Below are 14,911 nucleotides of genomic sequence, written 5' to 3'. Positions count from 1 at the left end.
ATTCAGGCATTTCCTGGAGTACAAGCTTTGACTGAAAATGTAGAAATCAAGAAAAGCTTTGTTCGCATTAATCTATGCGACTCATAGAAGGTGTATTTACACCAGAACAAAAACTAGGTATTTAAAGGTCTGTAAAATGTACAGCAACCAAAGAAATAATTAAAAGAGATTGACCCTAGTGAAAGAACCATTTGTATGAGACATTTCTGGTGTCCAATAAACACATGTGAATCACACAAGATATATAAGAACACATAAGAACCATATAAGAACTATATAAGATTAATAAGAACACATAAGAACCAAATAAAAAACTTATAAACTTATAAAAACTTACTTATTTTTTTAATTTGTATAATTTTTAACACATTAAAGGTTTTTAATTTTTAATGTGTTTCCATTCACTATTTTTATCTGTATTTTTACCCCACCCTAGATCTTTTCCACCAATCTTCCAATCTCCTCTTAGTTACCGCAATTCTTTTCCTATTCATTCGTCCATCCCTGCCTTCGAATCCCCAGTTCCCCCTCCAAATCCGTAGTCATCCCCTCGAAGATGGTGGGACGAAGCCAAGTGCACATTAAAATTACATGTTCTATAGTTTCCCTTTCGCGTTTGCTTATGTCGCATAGAGTGTCAATTTCCTGAAATTTAACCCTATATATTTTCGTTCTTAGCACCCCCGTTCCAGCTTGAAACAGCAATGAGCTCCCCAATTAATTATCATACAACTGTTCCTTCTTTATTTCTTGTTTCTGTGCCCTGTATATTGTTAAAGCTGATTTTCCCTGCATTCTCTCTTCCCACAATTTCCTCTCAGTTTCCTTCACTCCCTTTTCTACTGGTGTGCTTTGATCGGCCCCATCTCATTGAAATGTATTAGATCGCAGCTTGCGGGCTCGGTTTGTTCACATAGTGCTTAGACTTTTTATATATAGATACTTGTACACTTTCCCTGCCCACCGTGTATCCTCAATTTCAGCTAGTCTTTGTTCAAAGTTTACTTTACTGATTGCTCCTTTACTCTCGAAAGATTCCCAACCCATATATCCCTGTACTCCCTCATTTAGTGTATTCCCATGGGCCCCCAGTGCCAACCTACCCACACTCCTTTGCTGTATCTCTAAACCTGCTTGCATTTCTGACCTCATACGCAATACTGCATTCCCAAATGATAGTCCTGGCACCACGACCTCCCTTCCATACACTCCTAACAACTTCATATCTATTATAGTTCCAGAGCGCCCTGTGTTTCATAATAGCTGAGTATCGTTTCCCATCCTTTATTACAATATCCTCATGTTCTTATAGATACTTTCTTCCCTCACTTAACCATACTCCCAGATATTTGTACTTTTCTTCGTGTTCTATCACTGTGTCCTGTATCTCCAGGGGTTCAACCTTCTCGTCGTTGACAACTATTGTACCCGACTTGTCCCTACTCAATTTTAGTCCTAAACTGTCCCCTTTCCTGCTGCAAATCCTAATCAGTTCCTGTATTGTATCACGACTTTCTGCTACGAGTACAATGTCGTCTGCATACGTTAACCCTGGCAATACTTATGTGCTTCCTCCATGCGAGCCAGGTCAAAACCTAGGTTGCTCTGCTCTAATCTTTTTTTCCATCTCACTGAGGTGTACCATACAGAGCAGGGTAGACAATGGGCAACCCTGTCTAAGTCTCTTTATATTGCTGCTTATCTTGTTGTTTGCAACAAGGCTGGTTATTACAAGCCAGCCTTGTTGCTTGTGGAGTTCAGAGGGCGCTAAGAATAAGTTAGTATATTATTAGTAAGAAAAACTATTTCAGCTTTTTTGAGCGCGAAAAACCTTATTTCAGATAAGTAATAATAATATACGAAATTAAAAATACAACTTAATATATTGAATTTTAAAATATTTTATTTGTATATAGTTTTCCATAACTTCACCTAATTGCGCTTCGAACGCACCGTAACCAGAGCCGTTTATACTGAGAGAGTTTGGCCTACTTAATAAGGAGATTTTGACAGTTTGGCAACCACAGCAGCGTAGTCTCACAACCGAGGAATGACTACTCCCGTCCGCCATTTTGGGTCTCTCACTCATAGGAATTATATGCAATTTCTCAGGAATAAAGAAGAGAAAGAAGTAACGCCATTTTGTGTTATCGTAAAATCCGCTGGTTCTAGCGGGCAACAAGCTCCGCCCATTGGCCAAACCAGTATAAACGGCTCTGACCGTAACCACGTGACCCTCCAGGTTGGTGTCGCTGGCAATTGGTTTTGTACCATGTTTTGTCCCTAGTTTGGCTACCATCTGTACATGTACCTTGAGAGAGCCGCATGACTGGCGTCCCGCTGCGGCGAGACGCCGAAACACACTTCTCCCGAGCGAACAAGTGCGTTTCGGGACCTCGCCGCTGCAATAGCTGTGCGCTGACGTCCAGGTCCCCCAGAAATGGCTCCTTGATGCTCTGTGCTACCAGATCCTCGCGCTCCAATTCTGCGACCGTCGAACTGCCAGGCTTCGTGAGCATAGACGAGGCAATGGTACAAGAGACATGGCGTTCGCAGCAGACAGAACGACAGAATTACCTACGGACAAGCCTTCGTATACATCTATGTATGCTTCGAACATATGTCCGCGGACAGTTGTTTTGTATGGCCAGTGTTCCACGACCCTTATACAAGGAAGTGCCTCAGACGGTGTCTGCAGACAGACAGTCTTTAGTATGACGCATAAGTAGTGTGACCGAGGCTCTAGAGTGTCAATGAATGAGTCACAGAATTTAATTCCACATCACATGCTAAAAATCGCGAAGAAGGCAGAAACCGTTATGAACCGCAAAAATCCGCCACCCTTTTTTATAGACACTTTGCGGCAGCTGCGCGTGGGCGTCGCCATAATCGACCCTCAATTTTTGTTTCCGCTTATTACGTTTACTTCACTTTATCGTGACCAAAGCACGGCAGGTTATTGGCATTTTTGATTCTAGCGTGTCCTTATCCCCAGCACTGATCTTTTGTGGAAGCTCGTGAACGCCAGCTTCACTGTCTCGGCATCTGGGTAAGACGAGAGAAGGTCAGCAATGGCGCCTGTAATATAATGCGTGTGCAAAGAGTCTATTCGAGTCATATTCGGCCTAAGGAACATATACCGACCTGACTATAAAGCGCCATTATTTTCGCAGAGGTCAGCAGGCACTCGCGAAACCTTCGGGGAAAACAAGCAATGAACATCGTTCGGTTTATACATCCGAATACACTCCAGTCGTCTTGATAGAAAGCAAAATCATGACGACAAAAAAGAGGCGACGGCCAAAGAGCGCACCCTGGGTTACTCGACTGGTAGTCATGTCGTCGGAACAATCTGGCTTGAACGTATCTTAAACAAACACTGGCACCACGACCACCCCCCCACCCCCCCCCCCCCCTCAAAAAAAGATAGATAGATATATTTGACAGGCGATTTTATAGGGTGTCAGAAGACTACCAAATTAATATTTTGCTACAGAGTCACGTATATTTTTAATAAAGCCAAGAAACGCAACTGCTCGAAACCGAAACCGAAACCTGCGCACGGCGGTCGGAGGAACATAGATTAGGAGAGAGTGCCCGAAGTCACGTAGTGACACCCGACCGCGCTTTTGTATTTTTTTTTTTCTCGTCATATATATATTTGTTTTTCCTTTTTTTTTTTTTTTTTTTTGCGCGCGCGAAGCAGACAGCGAAGCGGGTACCGTTTGTCGAGCGATTGCTCCACAGTTATGTCTGTTCGGCTCGCTGTTCTGCACTTCAAGATAAGTTGTTTTGTACATTGAAGAGTTGGAAATGAGTTGTGAGTGCCCGTGGTGAATGCCCGTGATCGGCTCCAAAAAGAATACCCCCAAGATGTGGCGTGAAGAGCTGGCTCACATGTCCCGCATCCCAAAGTGGCATTGTGCGGCCGAGTCTGCACAAGTTTTCGAAAGATCAACGGGATCGTGACCAATGGCTGGCTGCGATTCCTGCAAAACAGTTACGGGCACATCGGAAAGCGGGCGCTATTCTGTTTATATGCTCCTTCTGGAAAGTGACTACATTGAGTTCGTCTGTGTCAAAAGGGAGTCCCATACCATTAAGTTAAGCGACATTTCGTCCCCAACATTTGTGGGTTCTTTTTCAGTGATAATTGTTAAAAAGAAATGTGTAAATATCGGAAGATGTTTGACAAAAAAAAAATGTCAGCCATTTTACTCTGTGCATGTGGATGATGAGCGAAGCTGTTTAGCACATGACACAGACGTGACACAGAGTTTTGAACAAAGGTACGAACATATTTATTTTCTTGATCGGTGGTCATCACGACAGATGGTATGCACACACATTTATTGCTGTCCTGATCGGTGGTCACTGTTTGTCTTGATCGGTGAGTCATTATTGGACACATAGAGTTTTTATTCCGCGGCTCTACAATTTTTTTATATTGAATATTATAGGTTACATTCACAAAATTATCAATATATGCTTTTCTTGATTGAAGATCGTAATGTTCCCCGGGACAGTAATCGTTTGGGTACCATAAAACGCAAATGAACTAAAATTTTATTATTTCCCTAAAAACTTTTTTTATTCCTCGAAATGTCCCAAAATGTTGGCCATGAAGGGCTAAACACTAAACTGTGTTTGAATAAAGCACTGGTTTGAACGAACAAGAGACCGCGCAGCGACAAACTTTTCCCTTGCCCTCAACGAATACTCTCTTGGAAATAATACATTATACCCTTTTTTCAGGGGAACGTTAAAGGCTTTCAGAATGAACTCTTTTAAAAAGTCGGCGAACCAGCGCCTGCGATGCTGGGCACGCGCAGAGTTGAGATCGCGGGCGGATTCGCGAATACTTTAAGTGAGTTCGTTCTTATAAGTGCCCTTAAAACAAGGCTACTAAAGGTGTGCCTCGAAGGAGTATGGAAATTAAGAAATTTACCAGAGGACGAAAAAATTACTTTAAACAAAGTAACTACGGTGATCCAGTGAAAAGGTGTTAGGGCCAAGTCACGTCTAATTAGTAGGAGCAGAGGCGACGCTCGTGTTGGTGAAAATATTATGGCTCTATTAATACAAATTGAATTAACGATGTACGCAAGCATTTTAGCAATCCAAACAGTAGGCTAGCGACACACTCTCAACATGACTAAGCGTGCAACCCGGGCCTATTAGTCGTCGACCAGCAAACACAAACGTGACTCGCCTGGCACCAATACTACAACAGTTGGTGCAAAAACAAATTAACAGAAGAGTGACAATACCTCTACAGTAATCTTCAAAGTCCGTCATGACGGCAACCTCAGAAGATAGTTTAGTAATTGAAATAAGCCATAAAAATTAAAAAAAAAAAAACACCTTGGATTTAACTCGCGAGGTCCTTATGCCGCCCGATGATTGGTGTTGATGGGATCGGATAAATGTCACCACGCACCACCGCACTCATTTTCAAAGAACGGAAGTTGTGCATAAATTGGACAACTAAAAAACAAAATCGGCTCGGCGGCACAGCATAAGAGCCACCCTGATAAGCATTTTGGTCAGCTCCAGAAGACTTCACCACTTTCGTGTACCGGCTGAGGTTCAAACTGGAGGATTCGAACGTTTCATCGAAAAGTGTGTCCCAAAGTTTCAACCTGTAACACAAGGTGATACAACGCCAGTGCGCCAAAAAACCAACACTAACCCTAAAAAATGAAAAAAAAAAAAAAAAAATTGAAAGATCGCGAAGCTGTTTTTTTTTATTTCTCCCCAAACACGGACAAACGCATTAGCGCTATCAAAGAAGGGAGACGTTTATTTATTGACGATTCCAAACTTCCAGGGCATAAATGTACCGTACGATGGTTTGCTTCTGTTTCTAAACATATTTATTCAATTCGATCAAAACGGGCACCTCAAACTAAAGCCTACAAGGAATGTCCAGCATCCCAAAAGTGCTTTGGAAGGTGGCAAACAAAACACAGACGGTAGTTACAGCACCGCTTGTCGTCTGACAGCACTAGCCATTGTCGGATCAAATATTTTAGATATTACCATGAAAAATAAACCTTAATCTTGTGTATGTACGAGGTGGCGATCAAAAAATTCTGAGACTAGCCCTAGGTACAATAAAGTATATACTTATGATCAAACTTTATCTCCCCTAAAATAATTCTCACGCCATACAGCGTGAGGAGCACCTTCTGCAATTCGCTCTCAATTTTGTCCACGATTTTAAAACGGCGACCCTTGGGCTTTAGCTCTATCTGACAAAAGAGCAAAAAGACATTGACGATGTTAACAGTGTCTTAAATGGTTCTCCCCCAAGCCTCGTGCGCAAGTTACCAAATTCCGGAAAAATTTTTGGGAAGCGAGCTTGTGGAAGGTCGCCTTGACGTCTCTTCGTCTTACAGTGATGTTCTCTCATGCGTTCTTGAAGCGCGAGGGCAACTCCGAGCAGCTCGCATGACTCATTGCTTTTTTACCATAAGCCTCCCGATTTATTTAAAGGCTATCTGTTTCATACTTTCCATGTTTAACGTAAGATTGATGTACCCTCTTCACTCTAATTTGCAGCTCATACTGAAATCGGCAATGTGTTGATACATTCGGTCACAAAAACTCGCGTAGTACAGCTTCAAATTCTCCCAGAGCAACGCCCTTTGGCATAACGACGTATGAAGGTCGCTGCCGTCGACAGCTGCGCACGCATCACCGTGCTGCCCTCTTTTTTTACCCTATGAAACTAGACTCATGAACTTTGATCCCACCTGGCATGTATGCTTATCGTAACAGTTACAATTAAAGACACCGACTAGATGGCGCAAACTGAGACCCGATTCCAAGTCAGCCGTGCTCTTTCATTCATTTATCCATCCATCCATATATGCTGCAGTCTGCCACCGCGGCTGCCGCGGCCTTCAGATTTCACTCCCGCCCCTGTACACGTCACGGAAGCTACACGCACATTTCGTTACAACGAACAAGAGCAGAACAGAAGACGTACTTAGTGACACGTCTTAAAACTGCCGATGAAGAAAGGAATATATATATATATATATATATATATATCTGACGAAGACCTGCCTCAGGTCGAAACGTCGAATAAAATCCTCCTGGTTTGTTTTCTACCGTCACCTTGCATCTATATATATATATATATATATATATATATATATATTATTTACTCATTCTGAAATTCATTTTCCTTGAACCACCGTTGGCACTAAACTCTACAGATGGTGGCACACTCTCGTGGTTACGCCGCCAACGATTTCTTCCCACAGCAGTCGTCCCTGAACGAATAATTCAAACTCTCTTTCAGAGAGGTCGCTCTGCAACCGCTCTAATCGCTGACACATCTCAAACGGAATACTAAATTTCCAGCTCTCTTCACCTCATTAACACAAGGTAGCCAATACGATCAAAGCATCACTCAATACAAATAATCAAAAATCAAGCGCAAAACGACGGGATGTTGAGCCAAGCCTTCTATTTCCAAAGTTTAGCAGTGCCTGCCGCTTGTTTTTGCAAACACCGCAACACTGATGTTCTCTTCGACCTAGCACAGCTTCAGTTCTGTTTAACGTTTGCGCCGTCGGCGTCGACGCCGTTCATGGTGGCAAACCTTTGGTTCCTTGTTACCAAGAGCTCTTATCTCATTACACACTATGATTATCATGTCGTTCTGCGCATGATAGTTGACATAGTTACCCTGGTCGCCATCCATCACGACGAGCGGCACCCGCGTCACGTCACTCTTGTACTTCCAGGTCGTTGCGGCGACTTGAAGTTCGTACTCCTCGCCGTGCTCCTTAACGCAGGTGTCGATCAAGCTCCATTGGACGCCGAAGGCCTTAGCACAGTTCTCGCCGGCTCTGTGGGGAGACGAGTTTTCGGACATGCAAGCGACTATCTGAACTGCAGTCACTGTTTGCTTGACCACCCTCAGGACGCACGTCTCGATCTTGTTGCCCACACACTCGTTTTCGCCGTGCTGGCAGGAGATCCTGGTTATGTTGCGGCCCGCACCATCACGTTCGGTCCTGACGTGGGCCTTGCCGAACGGTAACAAGGTTAAATTGATGTATGATGCCAGCTGGGTGTAGGTCGGCCGCAACTGGCTGTAGACGAGGCGTCTGCTATACGGGCATAGAGATTCGTATATGACTACCAACTCGACCTTCTTGATTTTGATGTCGACGGTAACCTTGCGATTTCCCTTGTTGCCTGGTCCTTTAGGCTTAACGGTTGTTTTGGGGTAGTCCTTTTTGGAATTGGGTGGCTTTGTTGCTTTGGTAGTGGTCAAACCGGTACTTCCTCCTGGTGCCTTCCTCGGTGATTTTGTCGTTATTGCCGCCGTGACTGGCTCACTTGCCTTGTGGCCTCCACCACTCTTGTTCTTCTGTCTGTCGACGTTGAAGTTAGGATCTAGATGATTCGCTTTGTTCTTGTTACTAGTATTCTCCTTTTTCTTTTCATGGGAGAGAGAGTCCTTGCCGAGCTTGTTTCGGAGGTGCTGGCTGAACCAGTCATCCTCAACACCGTCGTTGAGTGTACGATTATACTGAAGGCCCCTGATGTTGGGATCACCATCGTAGACACAACGGATCGGAAACGGACCTTGGCACACGAAAATGAGCCCCACGAAGATGGTAAACTTGCCGAATCGACCATACCGTCTCTTCATAACGCCACAAAACAAGCGAAGCGTCATCGGCGAAGGAACTCATCTGAGCAGATGTTAGCGCGTTTGAAAGGCCGAAAGACCGCTCTCGAGTTTACGTCATCTCCAAGCCACCCGATTCAATCTGAGAAAAAGAAGGAGCGGAATTTAGTTGTGTTACAACCTGCGGCATTTCAATCTGTCTTAGAATACGCGCAAGTGCAGAACAGTCTCAATCCACAACAATCGTGCAAAACAAAAAAAATCATCAAGAAATTTTTTTGGAGACATACGCGCGAGCAGGTGTTGCTAAAGACACATGTTGCTGTGCTTCGCCGCTCTTCCAAGTTAACTTCAAAAAGCGGGTGGTGTTTTCTTTTTTGCGTCTTAAAAGTAGCGAAGGATATCATATGAGCGATGTTATGTTACAGTCCATAATAGATTTTTCAAGCAATCAATGTGGTTGTAAGCGTAACCATTTAGTAAATGTTGCGCTGACAGTTTACTACATTTTATCATACACGGAAGGAAGCTGTTTTATTGGTTATATTTTGCCCAGTATGAACATAGCTATGGCCGTATACCATTTACGCTTGACTTTTTGTCATTTTTCCCGCTTCACTTCATCGCTCAGAAGTAAGGCACAATAATCTATTACTTTTCAGGACACCACGGCGATCTAACCATCAAAGTGTGCAAGCTTTGTGGAGGTTCGTGATAGTCGCTTGTAGTAGTTTTCTCGTAATTTGAAGACCGCCTAAGGCTTCAGTACAGACTTTTAGGGAACCGAACTGCATTTCCAATTGGCCAAGGTACGATCGCCAAAGGACGTGTCGAAAATGCGTTCTCGCTTGGATCACGAAAAAAAAAAAGTATTTCTGCTAGCAAAAAATAAAAAGAAAAGAAAGCGGTTGGAACTATGACCAGAATCATTCAACTGCGCGTACTCGAAAACTTCATGCTAAACAAAAAGAGAAAAGCACAACGTCAAAGGCGTACATCTGCTAGGCTTATATGGCTTCGTATTGTGCACAAAATAATGAATGGTGACCGCGTGGAACTCGGTTCTTATCATCGGAGACAATATCTTTACCAAGTGACCTGGTATATCTACTGCGCCTGCATTGCATTTGGAAATACGTAGGGCGGCAGTTCGCCAGGCAAATGTGGATAGCAATTAAGTACGCTATTGCTTCATTGAAAAAGAAAACTTTGTAGCGGCTGTGTGCCAGAAGGTATGTCCAGAACTGCAACGTTTGCCGACCTCGAGTAGGCAAGAACGATTAATTTCCCTAATATACTTTCTTTTTCTTTTTCATACGAGCGAAATCGCATTTTTTGTGATCGAAGCGAGTGCGCATTTGTGATATCTCATTTGGCGATCCTGACTGACCAATTAGAGAGATAAAACGTTTTTGTTTTGTTTTTTAACCCTGTAGTAAGTTAAAACATTAGGTGTCGAAGTTTTTTTATTATTAAACAATGCCTTGTTAAAATAACAAAGTTGCATATATAATTTTTTTAATAAACGTACCAGAACCTATATAAATTGTATCAGGTGTGTTTAAGGTGCATAAAACTTTTTATATGATTTCTATATTCCATGTGTATAAGGTGCATATAACTTTTTATATTATCTTTACAATTTCGTGTGTTTATTGGACACATTAATACTCTTTTGACTAGGGGTAGGCTTCTTTGCAGACGTTTCTATCTTAATCAGCCGGCCTGGGTGGTGCAACCGTTACTTAGTCAGACCAATCGCGGTACCCCGCAGCAACAAATGTCTATATCTGTACGCGGGTAATAAAATAATTATAAACTCTCGACGTACACGAGTGGAATATAAATTTTCCTTTTGTTTCACGATCCCGTCGCGGCTTCCGAAAACTCGACAAGTGACTCACAATGACAAACTTTGGCGGTGTCATTCGGGAGTGGAGGCAATTGACAGGCTCGCCTGGCCAGTGTGCGCGAGAACATTACGGATTAAAGCCGGAGCCCTAGCTGGTCACACATCGCACAAATGACACTATGCTCGCTGCACATATAAGTACAGAATTGCAGGCGGCTGCGTCTCGAGCATGTCCGAAACGTCTTTGCTTCATATATATGTGCGTGCTTCGAACACGCCTACAAACAGTTGTTGCATGATCAATGTGACCGTAATATAAGAGTACAAAGTTTTAGGAAACCGTTTTTGCACATCCGATATATATGGTACGATAGGCTCTCCGGTACGCAGTGCGCATATGAGAATCTTTTGCCGTAGCGCATGCGCAGTTCGGTTCTCTAAAACGGTTCTCTAAAACTCTCTAGTGAAACGTGCCGCAGACGGTGTTAGCAGACTGTCTGTTGTATGATTATTAGCAGAGACACTGCGACTTTGGAGTGCCGGCGAAAAGAACCAACCCCTGCCCGTTTCGATCTGGATGAGCATCGTACCGGCGAGCGGTCGTGTATCGCTATTGCGTGGTGCACGTTAGAGACCCCAGGCTAGCGGTTGTACCGCACTGGCTGAATTGGTCATCTACAGCTGAGACTAGTCGCCCGTTGAAGCACACCAAGTTCTAGGCTGTATAAACATCTACACACACCGCAAGTTTTTACGAAACGTCATTTTTTTCACACAGAGATCAGCGGGCAATCGCGAGAGACTGTTAGAGGAAACCGAACAATAAACTGGGTTCATTTTATGCATCCGCCAACACTCTAGTCGGCTATATAGAAAGCAAAATCGTGACGTAACAAGAGCGGCGACGCTCGAAGTGGAGACCCTCGGGTTACTCGACTGAATGCCACGCCTGGTGGAAACAATCAGGAAGGAACTTATATCTCGCGAGAACAAAATGAACGGTGACGTCAGCCATTGAGTTAGGGTTTTATACTTCGTTTCAGCTTAAGTCCGAGCGCGGCCGACGTTATGAGCTGAAGGGCCAATCAAACAGCCAAAGAGGCACAACATCGTGGCGTGCTCTCTGCAGTTGAGAGGACGAGGCGTTATTCGCCGTCTCTCTGTGCGTGCTCCTCCGCCGGCTAGACCTATCAAGCGCGGGAAGCACGCCATGACGTTGCGCATTTAAAGCTGTTTGATTGGCCCTTCGGCTCATAGCATCGGCTGCGCTCGGACCTAAGTTGAAACGAAGTATAGTCAATGTTGTAGGCGTTACCGTAAAAAGAGTAACGAAATGCGTTACTCGTTACGTGCAAATAAAATTAACACGTTACCGGCCTAAGTTACTTGAAAATAAAAGGAATGTTACCTTTGCCGTTACCGTTGCCGATAAAAAGTAACGCAGTTTACTTTTGCGTTACTTTTTTTTAATTATGAATTAAAACGTTTCGCTGTTTGGACGTTACAGGTATGCATAGTGCCATAATTTAAGAAGCGTATTCATGCAGAAACTGGACATAATTACTTTCTCTTTCTTTAACGGTTTCAACGAAATTCTCACAAGCAAAATTAAAAACCAAACTTTAAAAAACTCAAAAATCGCAAAACTTGACGCCTAAGACACAAAAAAAAAGCCCAGTGTAATTGTTTTAAGTTTTGGGAAGAAGTAAGCAGTAACGTAAGTACGTTACCCGTCACTAGGGGAGTTTTCGTAGATCGTTTTCACCGTCTCGCAACACCCTCCGCAACCCGCTACGATACCCGAAACTCTACAGTCAAAGCTATCGGCGCGCAGGCGCAGTAGCAACTTATTCGTTGCAGAGGGCTTAGCGGAGGAGGAAACGCGGTCTGCGAAAACTCCCTACTGTCTTCGAAAAAATAACGAGTACGCTACTACGTTACCGAAAAAAGTAACACGTTACCGCGAGCACTGCCGCTATCCCGGCGCCTGCTGCCGATGTGGCAACTTTAGCGTACGACCGCGCTTCCAGGCGCTCCAAATCGTTCTGAAATTGACTGATTTTATAGTTTCCGACGACGCTCAGCAAGTTTGCAACTTGGAACCATGTGTTCATTTTCACTAAATAAAAAGTTAACAAACACATTTCGTTAGTTATCTGGCTTCTTGTGACGATTGGCCTCCTATATTATGTACCCTTGACCATATGACTCACCTGCACAATACGCATTAGTGTACCTTTAAAAAAAATTTGTAAAGCCTAAAAAAGATACTTCGTGCATTATGTGACCCGCGTACCACAGCCACCAAGTCAACCCCATCGTGGTTCATCGGACCGGGAGTACTCGTTCGTCGACTGTCACGCAAAACAAACGGGTGCGTTCGTTTGATCGATGGAGCCGACTTCCGTTCCCGTTGATTCGCAGATGCATGAAACACAGAAGCCACGCACAGGAACAACATCAACACAAAACGCTGACACCGAAACTACACGCGCCCAAATACGGTATGCAAATAGGCCCGGAGCGAAACGGCCGAGCGAAAGCGCCTCCAATGACTTATCAGAAAACCGGCGGGCTCCCCCATCTTAGTTTGTTTTTGTTTTGTTTCTTAATCACAGATTGGCTAGAAGTTTGAATTGTTTCATTTACAATTGCTGCTATTTTGAAAACATTAAAAGTTGAAGGATGAGCTAAAATTGTCCATCTGGAGTCTTTTTTTTTTTTTTTTGTAAGACAAGGCCTGAAAGTTTTGCGGACAAACAATTAAGTGGTTAGGTTTGACAAATGTATGAAATTAACACTTCGTATATTTTGTTAACTCATATATAGCAATACTAGGTTAATTCCCTCAGAAAATTATGAACCCCTACTAAGAATTTCGATAAAATTATTTACTATACTACAGGTGCTGCACAATCTGGGCGCAGAGCAAACGTGAAGCTGATCTAAACATATAGTGAAATCCAATTAAAATCCTCATTTAAATCACAATTACAAACTTTATCTAAATCACGTTTAGAATTCCATAAAAGTGGGGATCAATCACTTGTATATACTTGTCGCCCCATTCCTTTAACAAGCGTGTCTTCGAAACTATTAGAGCATTTAATCAGCTCAAACATAATAAGTCACCTTAACTCGATTCATTTTTTCTACCTACGCCGCCAGCACGGTTTTCGTAAGGGTCTCTCGTGGCAAACCCAACTTGCAGAGTTTACTCATGACTTACTTGTTAACGTAAATAATAATTACCAAGCAGATGCAATATTTCTAGACTTCGCGAAGGCCTTCGACCGTGTTCCGCATCGTCATATACTCATCAAGCTTTCAGTACTTGGTATTGATTCGACTATAATCGCTTGGATTCAGGATTTTCTCACTTGAAGAGTTCAGTTCACATTGGCTAATAACCACAAAACCCCCCATGGTAATGTAGCATCAGGAGTTCCCCAGGGCGCAGGACACTCCCCACTACTATTTTAATATACGTAGACGACCTTTCTCATGATATTTTTTCTAAAATTAGGCTATTCGCAGATGATTGCGTGATATATCGCCCATTCACAAATGATTCAGATCATCTTGTATTGCAGGACGACCTAACCCAAATTAATACCTGGTGTGAACAATGGTTTATGCCTCTCAACCTTGACAACTGCAAAGTAGTTTTGTTTACCCGGAGAAAATCTACTGATATGTATTTGTATTCACTCGGCGGCACCCTAATTAATACACCAGCTTTTCATAAGTGTTTGGGAGTACATTTAACCTCATCGCTTTCTTGGGTACTACATGTTGATCATACTACAACTGAGGCATCACGCACACTTGGATGCTTGAAACGTAATTTAAAATCCGCGCCCAGCCACCTTAAGAAGCTTGCACACTAACTTTTGTTCAACCGAAGCTTGAATATACGTATTCATCTGTCACCCTTCTCAAGCTTACCTCTCTGATAACCCGGAACGCATACAAACCCGCGCAGCGCGATTCATTGCATCAGCTTATACTTATGACATCAGTGTGACCCAACTCAAAGAAACTCTTGAACTACCCTTACTGTCTAATCGAAGATTGGATTCTCGGTTATGTTTACTTGACAAAATCTACTATAACTATTCATACTCCCATGCCACCCTTCTTGCTCCTTCTGACAGACTATCATCACGCCTTAATCACAGTCAATGCGTCAAGCGTAGTGCAGACAAAACGCTGGCATTCAACACTTCCTTTTTTCCCCAAGTAATAGCATCTGGAACTCCCTTCCCGACGGTATTGTACTCATTACTGACCCAGTAAGGTTTCGCCAGGAAATCTCCTTGCACATCCACTAATCATGCCCAATTGAACCATATCAATACTTTGTGTTTTTTACTATTCTTATTTTGGCTGTCTCCTTTTCC

At 43.2% G+C, this 14,911-nt stretch overlaps 1 protein-coding gene across 1 annotated transcript; it reads right to left on the bottom strand.

The window, feature by feature from the left end:
* Nucleotides 1-7,570: 7,570 nt before the first annotated feature.
* On the bottom strand, nucleotides 7,571-8,677 carry LOC8023986 (gamma-interferon-inducible lysosomal thiol reductase-like). The gene has a single exon (XM_040214476.1). It carries the CDS (start codon nucleotides 8,675-8,677, stop codon nucleotides 7,571-7,573), a length of 1,107 nt encoding a protein of 368 aa, XP_040070410.1.
* Between the last annotated feature and the right edge of the window lie 6,234 nt (nucleotides 8,678-14,911).

Source organism: Ixodes scapularis, unplaced genomic scaffold (assembly GCF_016920785.2).
Source record: "Ixodes scapularis isolate PalLabHiFi unplaced genomic scaffold, ASM1692078v2 PGA_scaffold12__126_contigs__length_90152505, whole genome shotgun sequence".
NCBI classification, from domain to species: Eukaryota; Metazoa; Arthropoda; class Arachnida; order Ixodida; family Ixodidae; genus Ixodes; species Ixodes scapularis.
This window is presented reverse-complemented; position numbering and strand designations above follow the sequence as displayed.

What these genes read in the sequence shown, in the direction of transcription:
- LOC8023986 (XM_040214476.1), bottom strand. Translation starts at nt 8,677, where the DNA reads ATGAAGAGACGGTATGGTCGATTCGGCAAGTTTACCATCTTCGTGGGG.